General features: G+C 53.2%; 1 protein-coding gene across 1 annotated transcript in view; it reads left to right on the top strand.

Annotated features, from left to right (window-relative positions):
* The window catches only part of Gramd4 (GRAM domain containing 4), an 80,376-nt gene that overhangs the window by 51,624 nt on the left and 11,889 nt on the right, over positions 1 to 16,863 (top strand). The window contains exons 4-8 of the mRNA XM_052748578.1: positions 8,784 to 8,904; positions 12,093 to 12,166; positions 14,962 to 15,094; positions 15,713 to 15,738; positions 16,607 to 16,698. Of these exons, the coding sequence (XP_052604538.1) occupies positions 8,784 to 8,904; positions 12,093 to 12,166; positions 14,962 to 15,094; positions 15,713 to 15,738; positions 16,607 to 16,698 (446 nt within the window). The remainder of the gene's footprint in view (positions 1 to 8,783; positions 8,905 to 12,092; positions 12,167 to 14,961; positions 15,095 to 15,712; positions 15,739 to 16,606; positions 16,699 to 16,863) is intronic.

The following is a 16,863-nucleotide window of genomic DNA, read 5'->3' on the forward strand; positions in this document are numbered from 1 at the left end:
TTTCCCAGGAAAAATGATGACATTGGCCTCTAAGAAAAATTAAAGATCTGACCCATCAGGTCCATAGTTTCATATTTCTATGGCTGGAGGCATGGCTTAGTGCTCTTCTAAGACGTGTGAGGCCCTGGGATCTGTACCCAGTACTAGGGTGAGGAGGACCCCAAAACCTTTGCTTTTCTAGATCATTTCTGTTACCCAGTAAAACAGACTCTTGAAGTCCTCATTGCAGTTGAGATATTTGGCCCTAAGACTTGCCATTGCCCAGGATAGGAGTTCTTTGAGCACAGACGCTGAGCCCCCCAAACCCCTGACCTCTGCCTGTAACTCATATATTTCAGAGGAAGAACTCAAATACCCTGGCGCCGCTCCCAGGGCCAGGGCTCCTGCTATATTGGGGTGAGATGATGAAGTCTATACATGCTCATCTGTTGTGTCATGCTGAGGGCTCCAGGTCCCGGGTCTGGCAGAGTGCTTTGGGCAATGACAATTGATTTTCATGCAAGTGTTCCAATCAGGAGCCACTGTCCGTCTCTGTGAACTCCCATCCTGCCCCATGAGCACAACACCAGCTCCCAGGGCTATGAGAGGGTGTCATCCTATTCCTGCTTCTAGATGGCATGACTGAGCTCCTGTATTTGCAGTGGGGAGAGAAGTCACTTGGGCCATCAGCCTTCCATCTTCTGCTGCTCCCAGTGGTCCCCTGTGGGAAGCCTCATCTGGCAAAGACACCGTCCAGTGGCGTGTGGAGTGAGTGATTTAGCCCTGTAGGGGGCAGCACAATCACCTGTCCACCTTGGCGTCCACCAACTGGACTTCATGGGAGAGAGAGAAGGCAGCTGCTGCCTCATCTGTATGGTCCCAGAGCCTGGCAGCTGCAGGGTGCTCCGTACACATCTGGGTGGATGGATGGATGATTCAGCAGACCACTGGCTGTATCAACCAGTGGTGAGCACATGGATGGACAGGTAGATAATGGGATGAGTGGATGGATGGATGGAGGTGCTGCCCCACCCCCAGGCCTGCCTTTCTGCACATCCTTTGTGGGACCTTACTAGCACCTCCCAAAGCTATTCTCCAGCGGTGTTTGGTCCCAGGCACAGTTTCACCTTACTGCCTTTGCTCCCTAGCATGTGTACCCAAGCAGAGCCCCTGGGGCTTATCTCACTTTGCCGGTGATGGGGTATTCCCACCTGCCCTCCTGCCCATACTAAGCAGAAATCGTGTGTCTAGCAGTGAGCTTGATGTTCTGAGAAAGTTCGCTTGCTGGTGCATGGTTGGAGGGATGCATCCACAGGAGTGGATGGAGCAGACACCAAAAATAATTGTATATATGGGTTTTTGCCTACATGTATGTTTGTGTGCCGCATGCATGCTTGGAGCCCATGGAGGCGAGAAGAGGGCATTGGATCCCCCAAACTGGAGTTAGAGACAGCTGGGAGCCACCATGTGTTTACTGGGACTCAAGCCTGGGTCCTTTGGAAGAGCAGCCAGTGCTCTTAGCCACTGAGTCATCTCTCCAGCCCTTGCCCTTCCCCTTCCAGACCTTAGGGCAGCCACATTTGAGTCTTTACATCTCTCAGTCCAGTGCTAGCCAGGGCCTCTGAGTCCAACTCCGGAGATCAGAGGCAGCATGCCACCTCAGTCCCCCCATGTCATACCGAAGGGCCATGGTGGGTGGGTCTGGAAGCCAGCCCTTCTGAGCAGTAGTTCTCCCTAGGATCCCATTTCTTTTTCTTTCTTATTTCATTTATTGGGTTTATATTGTTTGTTTTGTTGTTGTTGCTTTGCATCTAAAGAAAAAAAAATCTCAGGGCACCACCCTAGTCCCATTACTGACTTCCTACACTCAACCACATCAAGCCCAAGCAGCCTGTCATGTTAGAATGTGAAACACCCAGAACTTGGCCACACACTGCCTGATTCAAGGACCATTAAGCTTGGTGTTGACAGTTCATCATGCGGTAAATGCCACCTCTGTGCAGGGCAGTGAATAACACGGAGATAAGTAGGCTCTAGGAAACCTCGCAGGCTGGCTGTGGTGGACTTGGAGAGCAAGACACCCTCCGAGTGGAGTGACCAGAGGAGAGAAAAGCTTCTTCACACAACTGCTGCTTCTCTGGGACTGACGGTAAAGGTATGCCCTGAGCTCAGGAGGTGACTTATACCTGGTCCATGGGGGAAGATAAGGCGTTGTCTTTTAGAAAAGTCTTTCACGATAGCTGGAAGGGTAAATTGGACTGGGAGAAGTCTGTTCAGGTGTCCAGGTTTGCAGTCCAGCCTGGCAAGAGACAGCTTTCTCTCCCACTGGGTGGCTTCTCTGTGTGTGCTCCAGCTGGGTGGGGAGAGATTTTATTTAAGCCTTATCATTTGATTTTTTTTTAACCTCTGGCTGAGGCTGGGCCTGTTGCATCTTGTGCCAAAGGGACTCCTGCTTGAGAGATCTGCTTTTGCAGATTTGAAAATAGCTTTGAAGTCCTTTTTCTTCCTTCCCTGTGGGCCAGGAGCCATGGAAGCTGCGCCACCTAGGCAGGCCGTGACCATGGGCTGAATTGAGTATCTCCTCTACATCCCCTTGAGTCAGCATACTGAGAGGGAAGGTATAGGTCCATGAATCACCTGCCCTTCACCTTCCAGACCCTGAGGAGGCCGAAACCTGGACCAGGTGGGTGGACAGGTGGCCCAGCTGTGCCAGGCTCCCATAGCTTCTGTCAGGTGTGCTCTTCGAGGCATGCTTTTCCATCCCAGGCCCCTCTGGCTGCAGGGGCTCACACTCGTGACTTCGTTTTGCCTCTTGGCTTTGGAAATGTCTGGCAGTCTCCAAATGGGGTTGGGTACGGGGATCAGAATGTTTCTTCCTTCTTAGGGTCCCTGAAGGTTGCTATCACAGGTGACCTGGAGTCTTTAGATCGTGCAGATGTAAGGGTGTACCTAGACACAGAAAGAGTCCCCTGGTCTTCTCTCTCCTCCACATGCATTTTGCTGCCTTCTAAATTATGACACTGAACTCTTCTTTTGAGGTACACCCCTGGGGCTTAGAAATTTTGGGGACTGACTCATCTTCAGCAGGTGTTCTCACTCTCCATGGCCATCTACTTAACCTGGGTCATTCAGGGACCCTAAGAAGGAAGGGCCTGGAGTCTGTTATGGCCAGAACCCAGTCCTGCGAGAAAAGCTGGACCCTGGGCAAGGAGCTGTGCCACACCATTGGTGGCACATGGTAAGCAGTCTCACAGCTGTGCAGCATTGACTCTACTCTGTGGTCTAATGTGCTAGGCCATGGCTTTTGCCTAACTCCTCACTTGTGACTCAGACACAGACCCTATATGGCTTGCTTGCTTGACTGGGCCTGTGAGAGCCCCCTGTGGAAATTGGGGGACAGGACGGTCAGCCATAGCCTCTGAGTTTGTATGCATCTTTGTCCTAGGACAGGGGGCACTGGAGAGCAGGTGTCTTCCTGTTTTACAGCTCAGGGTTATATGAGCATATTATAGGATGGCACACCCATTGCCTCTGGTGACGTCTTGTTCATTGGTTCCTTTCATTTCTGGGTTTTGAGAAAGTCTGTGTAAGCATTCATTGCCAGAGCTGTCTCATTGGGGTGCTGGGGAGTCCTGCTTCTGTGTTTGGGGGCATAATTAGAGAGAGACAAGAGAGTGAGGTTGGAGGACCCTTCCAGTTGGGGGAGTTCCTGCACCCAGGAAGGACATTATGCCCACCAAAGGAGGGCTTCTTGTTTTGCAATGCTCAGAACGCTTCGAGGCTGGAAAGCCCTCTGTGGGCCTCTGTCTACTGGGTACTCCTTTGCCCTGTATTATCTTAGGCAAGAACATGGTAGGTAGAGTCTCGATTTCCCCAGGAGTGTTCACCTCCTAATCCCTGGAACCTATGCATGCGACCATGCCTTGGCAGATGTGACTGAGTTGTCAGCCTGAGGTGAGGAGATCCAAGATGATTTGTGCAGAGCAATCACAAGGAGGAAGCTGGGGCGGGGGTGGGGGGTGTCAGATGGAGTTGGGAAGGGTGGAGTTGCGTCAGCACGAAGTCGCTGCTCTTTGGGGATCACCAGCCAGGCAGAGCATGTTCCTCTGGAAGATGGAAAGGAGGGAATATGCCCAGTCTTTCCACCAACCTCCAGACGAACTGGGCATTGACACTTCTGTTCTAGCCCAGAACACCTGTTTGATCTCCTGACCATTAAAACTCTTAAGATAGTGACTGTTGGATTAAGTAAGAATGTGTAGTAGCAGCCACAGGAAACGAATATTTAGATATTCAAGAGACTCCATCATCCCATCCCTCACTCTGTGGGAGACCTTCACCCCCGGACTAAGGGATCAGGGGCCACGTATCTCCATGGTCTGTCCTAGGTGGGTCCAGCGTCAGCAGCCTCTGTGAACAGTGGGGGTTTTATTAGAGGCTGAGGGAACCCTGAGAAAGTTGGGACTGCTAACAGGCCACAGTCAGAATTCCAAGGCAGAAGCTCTGAGGATGGAGGTTGGCTACCATGGCCCTCATGGTCCTAAGAGACTCCGTTCCACAGGGAGGCAGGGCGAGGATGGCCTTACAGGCAGCCAGCTCAGCGCTTTCCGCTTGGCAGGCAGTCAGCCTTCCCCTGTTCCTCCTCTAAGGGAGGGGCCGGAGAAACCAATGACTAGGTTTGTATTGCGCTGCATCTGACCTAAATGTGTCACCGTGGGGTGGAAGCTGGCCCACATTACCCAGACACTGGGCCTCATCACTTTTAGTTGCAGAGAGAGGGCTTTACAGGGAGCCATTAGCTGAGGGAGAAAGAGTTCATGGGAAGAAAGGCTCAGAACCCCAGCTGGTTCTCCGTGCTTAGCTCTCTGTGCCACCAGGAAATAAGTGCAAAGTCTCTGGAGCTCTCCGGGGAACAGACAGGCTGACTTGTTAAATTGGCAGGGCTGCCGTGGACCTGCCCCTGCAGCTGAGCCTCTAATGGCTGGGGAGGGCAGGTGACATGGAGAGCTGGGTTGCCGAGGCACAGTTGTACGATTGCAGGGCCGAGCTTCCTGCTCTTGGGGTCCTGGGGGGGGGGGGGGCTAGAGGTATTTGGTAGGGAATACACGAATAGGTCCTCGGCTCCTCTCAGGGGGCTGCACGCATGCCCTTCCACACTGGCAGGAACGTTCTGTGCACCCTCTCCATCTTGGGGAGGGATCTTGGGAAGTGCCCACATCTGTCTCAGCGGTGCTGCTGGCCGCCCTTGGCTAATCATCTGCCCTGAGTGGAGCATGGTGATGAGCTTTCGTGATTTAGTGACATCAGGAAGACACAGACATTCAGGGGAGGCCAATTAAGGAAAGCCCAATTTCCTGTTCCTGGCTGAGCAGCGTACGGTGTGGAGAGAGAAAGAATTGCTTTGATCCTCCCGTGGGCTGGGATCCAAGAGGCCATGGAGTGATGGGGGGTGGTAGGGGAATCAGGTGATCAGGCAGGAAAGTGTCAGACCCCCCAGCCTCAGCCCTGCTCCCTCAGTTTCCCCCCAGCAATGCCAATGATGTAAGGTTTCCCAGCTCTGTTTATCCTGTGGTGGAAGCATCGTCTGTATAGAAACAGAGATAGGAGGTAGGAATGCTCCAGGCCGAGTCTGCTCACACATCTGGTTCTTGTAATTTATTTTTTTTTAAAGATTCATTTATCATTTTTATATGTATGTGTGTTGGACAGTTTTACGTCAGCTTGACACAAGCTAAAAATCATCTGAGAGGATGGAACCTCAATTAAGAAAAATGCCTCTATAATATCAGCTGTAGGGCATTTTCTTAATTAGTTATTGATGAGGGTGGGCCCAGTTCATTGTGGGAGGGGCTGTCCCTGGGCTGTTGGTCCTGCGATCTATAAGAAAGCAGGCTGAGCAAGCCATGTGGAGCAAGCCAGTAAGCAGCACCCCTCAGTGGCCTCTGCATATGCTCCTGCCTCCAGGTTCCTGCAATGTTTGAGTTCCTGTCCTCCCTTCCTTCAGGGATGGACTCTGATGTGGAAGTATTAAGCCAAAATAACCGTTTCCTCCCCAGCTTGCTTTTCACTACAGTGTTTCATCACAGCAATAGAAACCCTAACTAGGACAGTCCATGTGTTCCTGGGTGAGTTTATGTACACCACATGAATGCTGGTGCCCAGAGGCCAGAGGGCATCATGTTCCTTAGAGCTGGAATTACAAGTGTGGATGCTGAGAACAGAACCTGGGTCCTGTGTGAGAGCAGTGAGCACTCTTAACTGCTGGGCCATCTCTCGGGCATTCCCACCCCCCTTTTTAAAAAAGATTTATTTGCACACCTGGTTCTTGAGCTGGCCTGATTGTCTGCCCTGAGTTGGCTGAGCCAGGTAGATTTCTACCTTCGGGAGAAAGCTCATTGGTCCATCTTAGTGAAGGCTAGCAGATGGTTGGTCTATCCACCTGCTCATTCAGTGAGCCCCAGTAGATCTTCTGTTCTATCTATCCCAGGCTGCAGGAGAGGCCAGGCAGCTGAGAGTTGGGTCTGGTGGAGGGAGTCTCATGGCCTGTCCATCTCAAGTGATCGTACAGTCTCTATGTTAAGAGGCCCAGGCTCTCTTAGCTTTCCAACATGGTCTCCCCTCACATTATAGGTAAGGCTCTGCCTACTAGGAGTCCAGGCAGGGAAGGGCTAGCATCTAGACTTACCCAATGGGCCTAATTCATGTGCCTGAGGATGCTCTCCAGTTCCCACCCAGATGTCTGCTCTGAGCATCAGAGCCTCCCCAGTTAGTGTCACTGGAACTTTGACAGAGGGTAAGGCATAGGAACTCAGTGGGTGTCTGCCACTGAGGCTGGGTGTAGCTGGGTCCTCACCGCTGCTCCAGGAGGCAATTGGGGATCAAGGCAGCCTCACCTCCTAGCTAGGATTATCAGTGGGATGTGTGGGGTGCCCTGTGATGCCTAGGGCTCATGGGCTGTGGACCCCCAAAAGCCCAGGGCCCTCTGCAGGGATCATGGACAAGACTCTTAGTGCCTTCATTCTCCTGGGTCAGTGTCCCCAGGAATCCCAGAACAAGACCAGGCTCAGCATGCTTGATGTCTAGGGCCCTGGCAGTGCTGTATACATAAGCCCTTCAAGTGGTCAGGGCCATGGACCTTGTGGAACTCACATCATCTCTCACCCACCATCACTGTCCTCCTCTAGGGCCTGGCCAGTCCAGCGTATGTATCCCTGTAACCAAATCACCTTTTATGTTGCTAAGTTCTCACCTGTCATCCTTTTACTGTATCCTTGACATCTTGAGCTGGACCAGGCCCTGCGGCTGAAGCAGACAGTGATAGTAGAGTCCTCCCTCTGGAACCTCCTGGGATGGTGGAGTGGAGTCAGAGAAGCCCGTGAATGGATATGGAGATAGATAGATGTGTGGCTTGAGACCTACTCTTAGGAAGGCCATGCTTGCTGTGTCCTTCTCCAAGGACCTGTGTGGTCTCTGGCAAACTTCACCCAGAGCCCTGAGGAGCATCACCGCCTCCCTTCCCTAAAGTAGTATCCTGCGTGGTCAAAGTTAGGGGAGAGTGTGTAAAAGTCTCCCTACGTGTGTGACAGATCATGGGATGCCGAGGGTGCCTAATGAGCACACCTTAGGACCCTGCTCCTGATTCCACTGCATTGTATCTTTGCCCCGTGGGGCAGGGTCAGCGGGCGGAGGGACCTCTGTTCCTGTCTACCTGAGCCCCACCTTCTCTGCTCCTAGAGGGATGTTTCTGTTCCTATCCACCTTTCTGCTAGGATTCAAGACTGCCAGGAGCAGGGCCAAGGGCTGTCACTCAAGACTCCCTTCTGGCCCAGCCTTGTCTGTGGGGACCACAGGGGAACTGAGCACACAAAAGGAGTGTGTTGAGGGTGCTGGCCCGTCACCGCCAGAATCCTGACTGCGTTAAGCTGAGCGATCCGGAGTGGGATGTAAGAAGAGAGAGAAAGCACCCCTCTTCTTGTGCCAGCATTGGAAAAAGTGAACAAACCTCTCGTAGTTGTGAGTCTGTGGCATGAGTGAGTTCTCATGTACTCAGAACAAAGGGCAATTCTGCAGCGACTTTGACCTTATGTCTTGACATCTGCAGTTGGAGGCCACTGCCCTCCTCAACTCCTGGCTTCCTCTGCCCTCCGAGCTACCAGGTGCTCTGCCTAACACCCCTCCCCCAGCCATCTGCAGTCTGGCTCCTAAGTTTCATGCAGGGCTTGACTCTGATCTGACCTAATGAGCATCTTCCCAGGGGTACCCCACCCTGCTTCCCAGATCTCTTACTAGCCCCGGGCTCCTCTGCGTTGGGGTGGCTTGAGGCTGGTTTGCCTCTTTTCTGCTGCTGGCACCTCCTGGAGCCTTTAGCCTTTCTGTCACAGTTGTGTTGACCCAGTCACATGGTAGTGTGTGCCCCAAGGTGTCCCGTGTGGTGATGGCTTGGCTAAATGGCTTGTGTAGTTCTCCTTGGCACCATTATTGAGCACAGTGAAAGCCCTTATCCATGCTGTGCCCCCCAGCCTTGCCTCGGGTTGTCTGAAAGGAATCCCAGTGAAGAGCTCCACCCACCCACCCCCACACACAGTGTATACCCCAGAGAAGGGGTCATAGAGCTGCCAGTGTCCCCACAGACAGCAGAACGGGACCAGAGCACGCCTGCCATCTGAGCATTCAGCACACGTGAGAAAGTTCAAGTGCTCTGGTCCCTTACAGAGCAGGAACCTGTCTGCCGCTAGTGAGCGGGGCAGTGTTGTCAGAGGGGACAGTGGGCCTAAGTGCTCATCGCCCGGCTCCTCTCTCCACAGAGGAGGAGCTCCGGAAGCTTCGAGAAGAGACCAACTCAGAGATGCTGCGGCAGGAGCTTGATCGGGAGCGGCAGCGCCGGATCGAACTGGAACAGAAAATACAGGAGGTGCTGAAGACCAGGTGATACCCGCGTCCATCTTTTCTTGTTACTGTAACAATATCCCTGAGTCTGGTACTTAACAAACACGGAGATGTTTATTTAGCTCATGGTTCCGGAGTTCGAAGGAGATGATGCTGTCATCGGTTCAGCCCTGGTGGGGGCTCGTGGTACATGGTGGGAGTGTATAGGAGAGATTACATCCTCCTGGAGGTGGGCAGGATCAAACGCATTAATGACCCTTTGGTGAGAACTAATTCAGGGTCCCAGAGAACTACATTAATTCCTTCCCAGGGCCTGCTCCTAGGACCTGAGAACCTTCTACCAGGCTCGGTCTTTAAAAGGTTCCCCCAACCCCTTCACCATCATACCAAGAATTGACCTTCATGAACACTTGAGAGAGAAGCTGCAGTTTAAACCACAGCATTCACCCCTCCTCAGTGGGCAGGGTTTCCTGGACCCTCAGTTCTGATCCCTGACGTATCCATGGGTCAAGAGTGGTGAGAACTAGGCCATCTGAGAAATACTGTTCTTGGTCCCTGAAGGGATACAAAGGTGAGTCGTGTTGCTGGCCTGACCCGACTTCCCAGGTTTGAGTCTTGCCTGAGCCTGTCCAAGCCACAGTGTGGAAAAAAATGTCTTTCTGGGAGGTGGGGAGCCTGGTGCGGGCGATCATGTCACCAGCCAGGCCTGTGTAGAGAGCTGTGACCCATGATGGTCTAAAGACACCAGACCATCAGTTACCCTCCAGTCTTGGCTAGAAGATGCTTCCTGACCCATGGGCCCTGTTCTGACCCTCTTATTTAGCCCCAGAGGGCTGGCTGAGCCTCTTGGGACCTTCTGGGGACACTTGATTCCCCGACCCTGCCTTGTGTTTCTCTATACTCATTACCCTTCCCCAACAGCTGCTGCAGCCCTGCCCAAGCCCTGTGGCTCACACAGAGGCTTCACTGCTCCTGCATCTCGAGGGTGGGGTCCTGAGCACCCTCCCCCCCTCCCCCCTTCACTGTGTACAGCCTCTGTAGCATGGCCTACCAAGATCACAACCTCATCTCACAGGCTTACCCAGTGGGTGACATTGCCTCCTCCGCGTCTGCACGTGATATTTACAGGTGACAGCTTTTCCTTGGATAAGTACTCTAAGCCTAGTCCGCTGGATACCCGCAGCCTCCTTCCTCATTCATTCCGATGACCACTCTCATGAGCGTGGCGGCTTCTGCTTTGGCTGCCTCTAGCAGGAAGCGTGTCAATACCGAGCATCACACAGGCGACAAGACCGAACTGTGGGCTCTGGGTCCTCTGCACAGCAGCCATAGTGCCACCTGTCAGATAAGCCAAGGACCCCCAGCTTTCCCAGTTTGGCATCCACCACCCTCACCCCACTGAACTCTGAACCCCTGTCCTGGTCCCTGCTAGGCCATAGTGAATGACTCTCAGCACTGTGGGACACACACTACTGCCTCTGGAATACCCCACCTGGACCATGCTTGTCCATGGGGACTCAGTGCCCCTCTCGAGTATGAGCCATGCTGGTCACAGTGCTCACAGCTCAGTTTTGAGTGCCAGGCTCCTGTGTGGTCGCATCCACTTCCATCCACAGTAGCCGCTTTGAGAAGCCCAGGTCTTGGGAAGTGAAGCTGACTATTCCCTGTCCTGACATTCCTGGTGACAGTTCATGTACTTTATGGCAGCTGTTAGTCAGGCTACCCTGTCCCCGAACCCAGATCAAGGGTAGGGCTCACCATGGGGCCTGTTTGGGGAGGAGGACCCTGCCTTACATTTTAGTCCTGACTGCGAGGCCAGTGCTCGCCACACTATAGGCCTCAGCTAGAACTCTCCTGGTTTGAGCTGTGACCTTAGAGATTCAGAAGTCAAATGACTTTATTCCGTTATGCATAGGATGCCATTTTCCCGTGCTGCCTCCCCAGCTTCCCTTGAAGGCCAGGCCACCGCTGGTGGTCCTAGCAGGAGCACTCAGCTCCGGGCTGACCCCATCCCTGCTACCTCCCCAGAAGCCACAGCTTCTTTCCCCACCGTCTGTCCCCCAACCCCAGCTCCCACTAAGGATCTAGCCTTCCTCTCTCACCTGCCTTGGTGAGTGAGCTTGCAGGGCCCTCAAGGACTTGAGGGTCCAACTCAGTGCGGATGAGAAAGGAACATCCAGGTTGTGACCCAGGAAGTAAAAATGGAAGGTCCTAGGAGAACCAAGGGGGCCTCTTCCCTGCTTCATGCTGAGGATGGGGAAGGGTGTAAGAGCCTTCTGGAAGCCTGAAAGTGGAGGGGTTGGAGGGAGAGACATTTCCAGGTGGAGACTCCCTCATTCCTAATCATGTTAGTGAACTGGGGTCGGGGGAGGCTGTGTAGGGGACACGGAGCGCACACATCCATATACCACACAACACATGTACACGTATCACCCACATCCCCACAGACACACGTATGTGTACTCACATTGCACCCTGAAGCTGCAGGTAGCTGCAGACAGAGGCTCGGAACTATGGGCTGCAGGAACAGCTCCTGTGTGCCTGTGGTCCAAGCCAGTGCAGGGCAAGATGGCCGATACCATGACACTCCGGAGGAGGGCATCGCTGGCTGGAGAAATGGGGTAGAGATGCCACCCCAGGGGTGTGACCCAGCCTGCTGTTGGGGGTATAGCTCCCTCAGGGTGTGCAGTCGAATATTCGTTGACAGTCAGGTTCAGACAGGTAGACAGGCAAGACTCCAGGTGAAGGCAGAGCCTGAGGGGGCCCTTAGGCCCAGTGGAGACAATTATGATCTTGTACTGAGCGGAGGGCAGGAAGCCAGGGAGATGACTGGCATGGAACCCAGCTCAGGGATGTTGGGGTATCATCCAGCTGTGGCCTCGCGTGGTGCTAGATAAAGAGGTGTGTGATATTCTTGTTAGTGAGCTATTTTTTTATTTTAAAATTTAATTTATTTTTTCCTGAGCTTAAGGATTAAATGAGTGACTGTGTTAAAATTAATAGGGAAGGTGAACTTCTTGCTCAGGAGACACTGTTTGCCCGTTGAAAACTAGAACGTATGCCATGGGGCAAGCACCTTTGCACGTCCTGGGCTCTGTCCTCACCAGCGCTCCAGACTTCAGGGGGGCTTCGGGGGCCGGCGGATCCCACCTGACGCTAAAGTTGACTTCCGTGTGGTGCTGCTGCAGGCCCTCGCACTCATAAGCGTCGCCTTTCTCCTGTTTAAGGTCGGAGGAGCAGCCGGCACAGCCTCAGCAGCCGCCAAAGGGACAGAGCCAGGCCAGCAACGGCGCAGGCACAGGTAGGCCCCCCGGGAAGAGATGGTCCCCCCCCTCCCCCCCGCGCGCCAGGCCTCGTCCATGTGGGAATCTCCTGCCATCAAAATGGGGTTAGCGTCTCTCACTGTGAGCCTGTGAGTCACCACACGGGCCCAAGTCACTCCAAAGGTGATCTCATTTCCTTGCACAAATGTGACGTGTTGTCTAGCTTGGCCCGGCCTCCTGAGAGGCACCAAAAGGCACGCTGGTTACACTACGTTGACTTGGTGACCTGTTCCCTGTGACTAGTCATCCATCCCATGTGGGGACTGTGGCAGGCCATGGCAAGGAATACCCTAACCTCCCAGGTAGGGAGCAAGCCTTTTCTCCTTCCCTCGCTTCCCGCCTTAGTGCCCACATCCATCTTGCCTCGTACTTCACCTTCTAAAGTTGTCCTTCAGAGGAGACGGGAACCCATTCTCTGTGCAGTTCTTGTGGGCACAGACAGTGTTCCTTCTGCATGCTGACCATTCGCCAGGCTCTCCCTCCCTGTGCCAGCAAGCCTGGCATATACCGTGGCTTAGGTCATTGGCCTCGGGCTGCCTGCATCGGGAAGAGGCCCCAGAGAGGAGGCCTCCCTAAGGTTTTCCCAGATCCAGCCTCACCGCACCCCCTGGCAGCCGGCCCCAGTGCAGGTTTGGCAGGGGCATCCCCTGGGACGTGGCCTCCTCGGGCCATCCGGAGGATCCCTGGCCGGTTCCCAGGCCTAGATGCAGAGCCCTTGGCATGTGGATCTTGGTGACCAAGTCAGGAGCAGCACAAGAGACCCTTAGTGCTTGGTGACAGTGAGGATTGAGAAGTGTGGGGTCAAAAGCTCATTGGTCCTTCACAGGACTGGGGACCCCTTGTCCTCTTGTCAAGGTCAGGCCTAGTTTTTCTTTTTTTTTCTATTTTTAAAAAAGAAATATTTTTATTTTATGTGTATGAATGTTTTGCCTGAATGTATGTCTGTGTACTGTATGAGTGCTGGTGCCCAAGGAGACTAGGAAGGCATTGGGCCTCTTGGGATAGTTGTGAGCTGCTATGAGGGTGCTAGGAATTGAACCTGGGTCCTGGGAATTGAACCTGGGTCCTCTGGAAGATTAGCTGGTGCTCTTAACCACAGAGCCATCTCTCCAGCCTCCCAAACCTAATCTTGATGGCCATGGTCTCCAGGTGTGATGGGCTGTGTGGAGCTGTGCCTTCTCTACACTGTGGCCCTTGGTCACCCTCCAAGACAGGGAGGATGTGGCAGGGGAGAGGGACTATACCCCAGCTCTGCCATGCCCAAGATAAATGAAGGAAGCTAGCCATCAGGTGTGTGCATGCCTCAGGCCTGCCTGAGTGAAGTGAACCTCAGGTGTACACCTGTCACGAAGCACCTCAGGCCTTTCCCTTCCTAGGAGCTAGCCCCGAAAAGCATGGGAGAAAGCATCCCCCATCCTGGTTATGGGAGTCTCAGGCTCTCCCGGGCTGGGTTGGCTTTAGGACCGGGTGAAGACTGCCCCCTTCAGGCAGTTGGTCGTGTTCCCTGGATCTGGAGTCCACAAACCACAGACCCTGTCTAGTTTTTCTTTTTTACATTTTGGGTTTCATGAGACAGGGTCTCTCTATGTAGCCCAGGCTGATCCTCCTGCATCAGACTCCCGAGTGCTTGGGTTGTAGATGTTCAGCGCCATGTCCAGCTTGGATTTACATGTTTAAATAGCTTTTTATGTCTTTAAATGGTTGAGAAAAACAGAATTTTTTCTCAATAAGTGAACCTTCTGTGAGTCCAGTGTCCATAACTAGTCCAATGGAAGCCCATGCTGGCCAGTCTTTTGCCGAGAGCCACCTGAAAACCTTGGTGGACTGTGAGAGAGCCAGATAAGCCGAAAGGAGCCCCCTGCCTGGGTAGCCCCAGGGGGCACACACTTCATCCCCTGCTGGCCTGTGTCCTTCTACTCTGTCCAGGCCGAGTGACCTTGTGCCTCTATTGACTGTTGTCTGCTTGCCCTGGGTCTACAACACACCTGGTGTGTTTTCGTAAGGTTTTAATTGACACATGATAGCTGTTTGTGTTTGTGGCACCACAGGTGTCTGGTGACCATGTCCTGCCATTCCCATTCTCTTAAACTATGGTGATGCAGTGTCTCCTGCAGGCAACCCCACATCTTGTTTTCTTTTGTTTAGTTAATTTATTATTATTATTATTATTATTATTATTATTATTATTATTATTATTATTGAGATAGTGTTTCTCTTTGTAACAGCCCTGTCTGTGTTACAGTTCTGGAACTTGCTTTGTAGACCAGGCTGGTCTCTGCCTCCCAAGTGCTGGGACTAAGGTGTGCACCACCCAGGCCTGGCCTCCGCCGTCTTGTTTCTTTAGGATGCAGTCTGGGGGTGCCACTGGGCTCAGGCCGGGCAGCTTTCTCCCTGGCATTCTCCCACTTGGGTGGTCACTGTGGTCTGACATAGCCTGGACATAAGCCCAAGGCTGCTGGAAATTTGAGATCTGGAGATTTCTGGGGTCAAGTATGAGGACGGAGACATCATGCTTTTGAGGGTTTCTGTGGCTGGGGTGGCTCTGACCCGAATTTTTTGGTTTTCACCTAGTATCTTCAGGGAGCTGAGCCCTTCAAAGGCCTCTCTTGCTGGGTCCCTTCACATCTTGCTCCACAGTGAAACCCTCATTCTAAACATTTCCTGTATCCCCACCCACACTGGCATTTTCTGTGAGGCCACATCCCTGGTCCAACCTCAGAAGGGTTGTGTGGACCGTGCAGTCTCCTCTCTGATCTCTACTTTTTTACCACAGACCGTCGCAGCCAGGGGCTGTCGTCCCGCGTACAGAAGTGGTTCTATGAGAGGTTTGGGGAGTACGTAGAAGACTTCCGCTTCCAGCCAGAGGAGAACACGGTGGAGACGGAGGAGCCCCTCAGCGCCCGCAGGTAGGGGAGCCTCACCAAGGCCAAGGAGCTGTGTGCTAGGGCCCGGGCCCTGCGCCAAGTTTGGTGGACTGGTCAGCATTGATATCCTGTTGAAGTGGCTGCCACAAGCTCCTAGAAGCCCCCTTTGCCCATGTTTCTGGGGCACCTCCTCAGAAGGGTCTGTGGGAAGAGCAGAATCATATCACATCCACATTGACTCACTTGTGGGTTGTGACAAAAGTCACGTGAAGGTCGTGTGTGCTCAGTGTCCACTGTAGGGGATGGATCACTTGATGGTTCATGGACCTGGTAGGTATACAGTGGTTCCCCTTACCAGACACTCTCATAGACCCTGGGGGCTCCAGAGAGCTAGACCATCAAGGTGCTCATGAGGTAGATGAGACAGATGGGAGGACTGGTCTGTTGTGGAGTCACCCCCATCTTCGTAACTTAGGATCCAGCGGCAAGGGCACTCAGCATTGTGCTCTGTGTCACTGTGCATGATGCGTCTCCAGGCCTGAGGGTCCCAGGGACTTGGGTGTCCCCCTTGCTGCCCATGTAGTAGTGGTGCTTTCACAGAGGGGCACGCTCAGCATGCTGGTGACTCCACACCGAGCCTTCTCTCTCTCCCTCTCTCAGGTTAACTGAAAACATGAGACGATTGAGTAAGTACTGTGGGGCTAGATGTGGGAGAGGGAGGAGAGGGGAGCTGAACAGAAGAACTCTCCAGAAAAACATTTAAGGACAACTCCTCCCCTGTCCTCCCTGAGATAAAAGCTTGCAGTGGATGTGTGTCTGAGACATACCACATTCAGGGGCTGAGACTTCTCAGCATTTAGGGCAGTGGTTCTCAACCTTCTCAGTGCTGCAACCCTTTAATAGAATTCCCCATGTTGTGCTGACCCCAACCACACAATTCTTTTCTTTTCTTTTTTTTTGGGGGGAGGGGTTGAGACAAGGTTTCTCTATGTAGTTTTGATGCCTGTCCTAGATCTCGCTCTATAGACCAGACTGGCCTCAAACTCACAGAGATCCACCTGCCTCTGTCGCCCGGGTGCTGAGATTAAAGGCATGTGCCACCACCGCCCGGCCCACAACTATTTTCATTGCTACTTCATAACTGTAATTTTGCTACCATCGTAATATGATGGTCTGTGTTTTCTGATGGTCTTAGGCGACCCCTGTGAAAGGGTCACTTGACACCCACAGGGGTCACGACCCACAGGTTGAGAACCGCTGATTTAGGGTGAACTGTGGCTCACTTCTCTGATACTTCCGGGCCCCACGGAATGCAAATGGCAGTGATACTCACTGTCTCTTCCCCTCCCCTTTTCCTGCTACTTGTGGGCCTGTGCTCGGGGCAGGTGGCATCTCCCTCTGGGGATCCTGGTTAACGATCACGAAGGACACTAGCAGCAGGGGCCTTCAGCGGATTGGGTCTTGCATTACTGAGCTGGTTTTGCTTCTAGCCTGCTCATGTGCTAAGAGGCAGGCCAGCACTGTGCTGACCGTTGCAGTCTGTTCTGTCCCCAGAGCGTGGTGCCAAGCCGGTCACTAACTTTGTGAAGAACCTGTCTGCCTTATCCGACTGGTACTCCATCTACACCTCTGCCATCGCCTTCACCGTGAGTGTTCGCACAGGCTGGGTAGGGCCAGCGGGATGCCTGGACCAGTCTTCCTGGTGAGGCCCCCAGAGGGCAGCTCCCAGGCAAAACACTTCCTTGGGCTCTGGATGTGCTCAGCCTCAGTTTCTCCATCAGCAATATGGGTGTGTGTAGTGGTCGCAGTAT

This window comes from Peromyscus californicus, unplaced genomic scaffold (genome assembly GCF_007827085.1).
Source record: "Peromyscus californicus insignis strain IS unplaced genomic scaffold, ASM782708v3 Scaffold_20__1_contigs__length_68692818, whole genome shotgun sequence".
Lineage (NCBI taxonomy): Eukaryota > Metazoa > Chordata > Mammalia > Rodentia > Cricetidae > Peromyscus > Peromyscus californicus.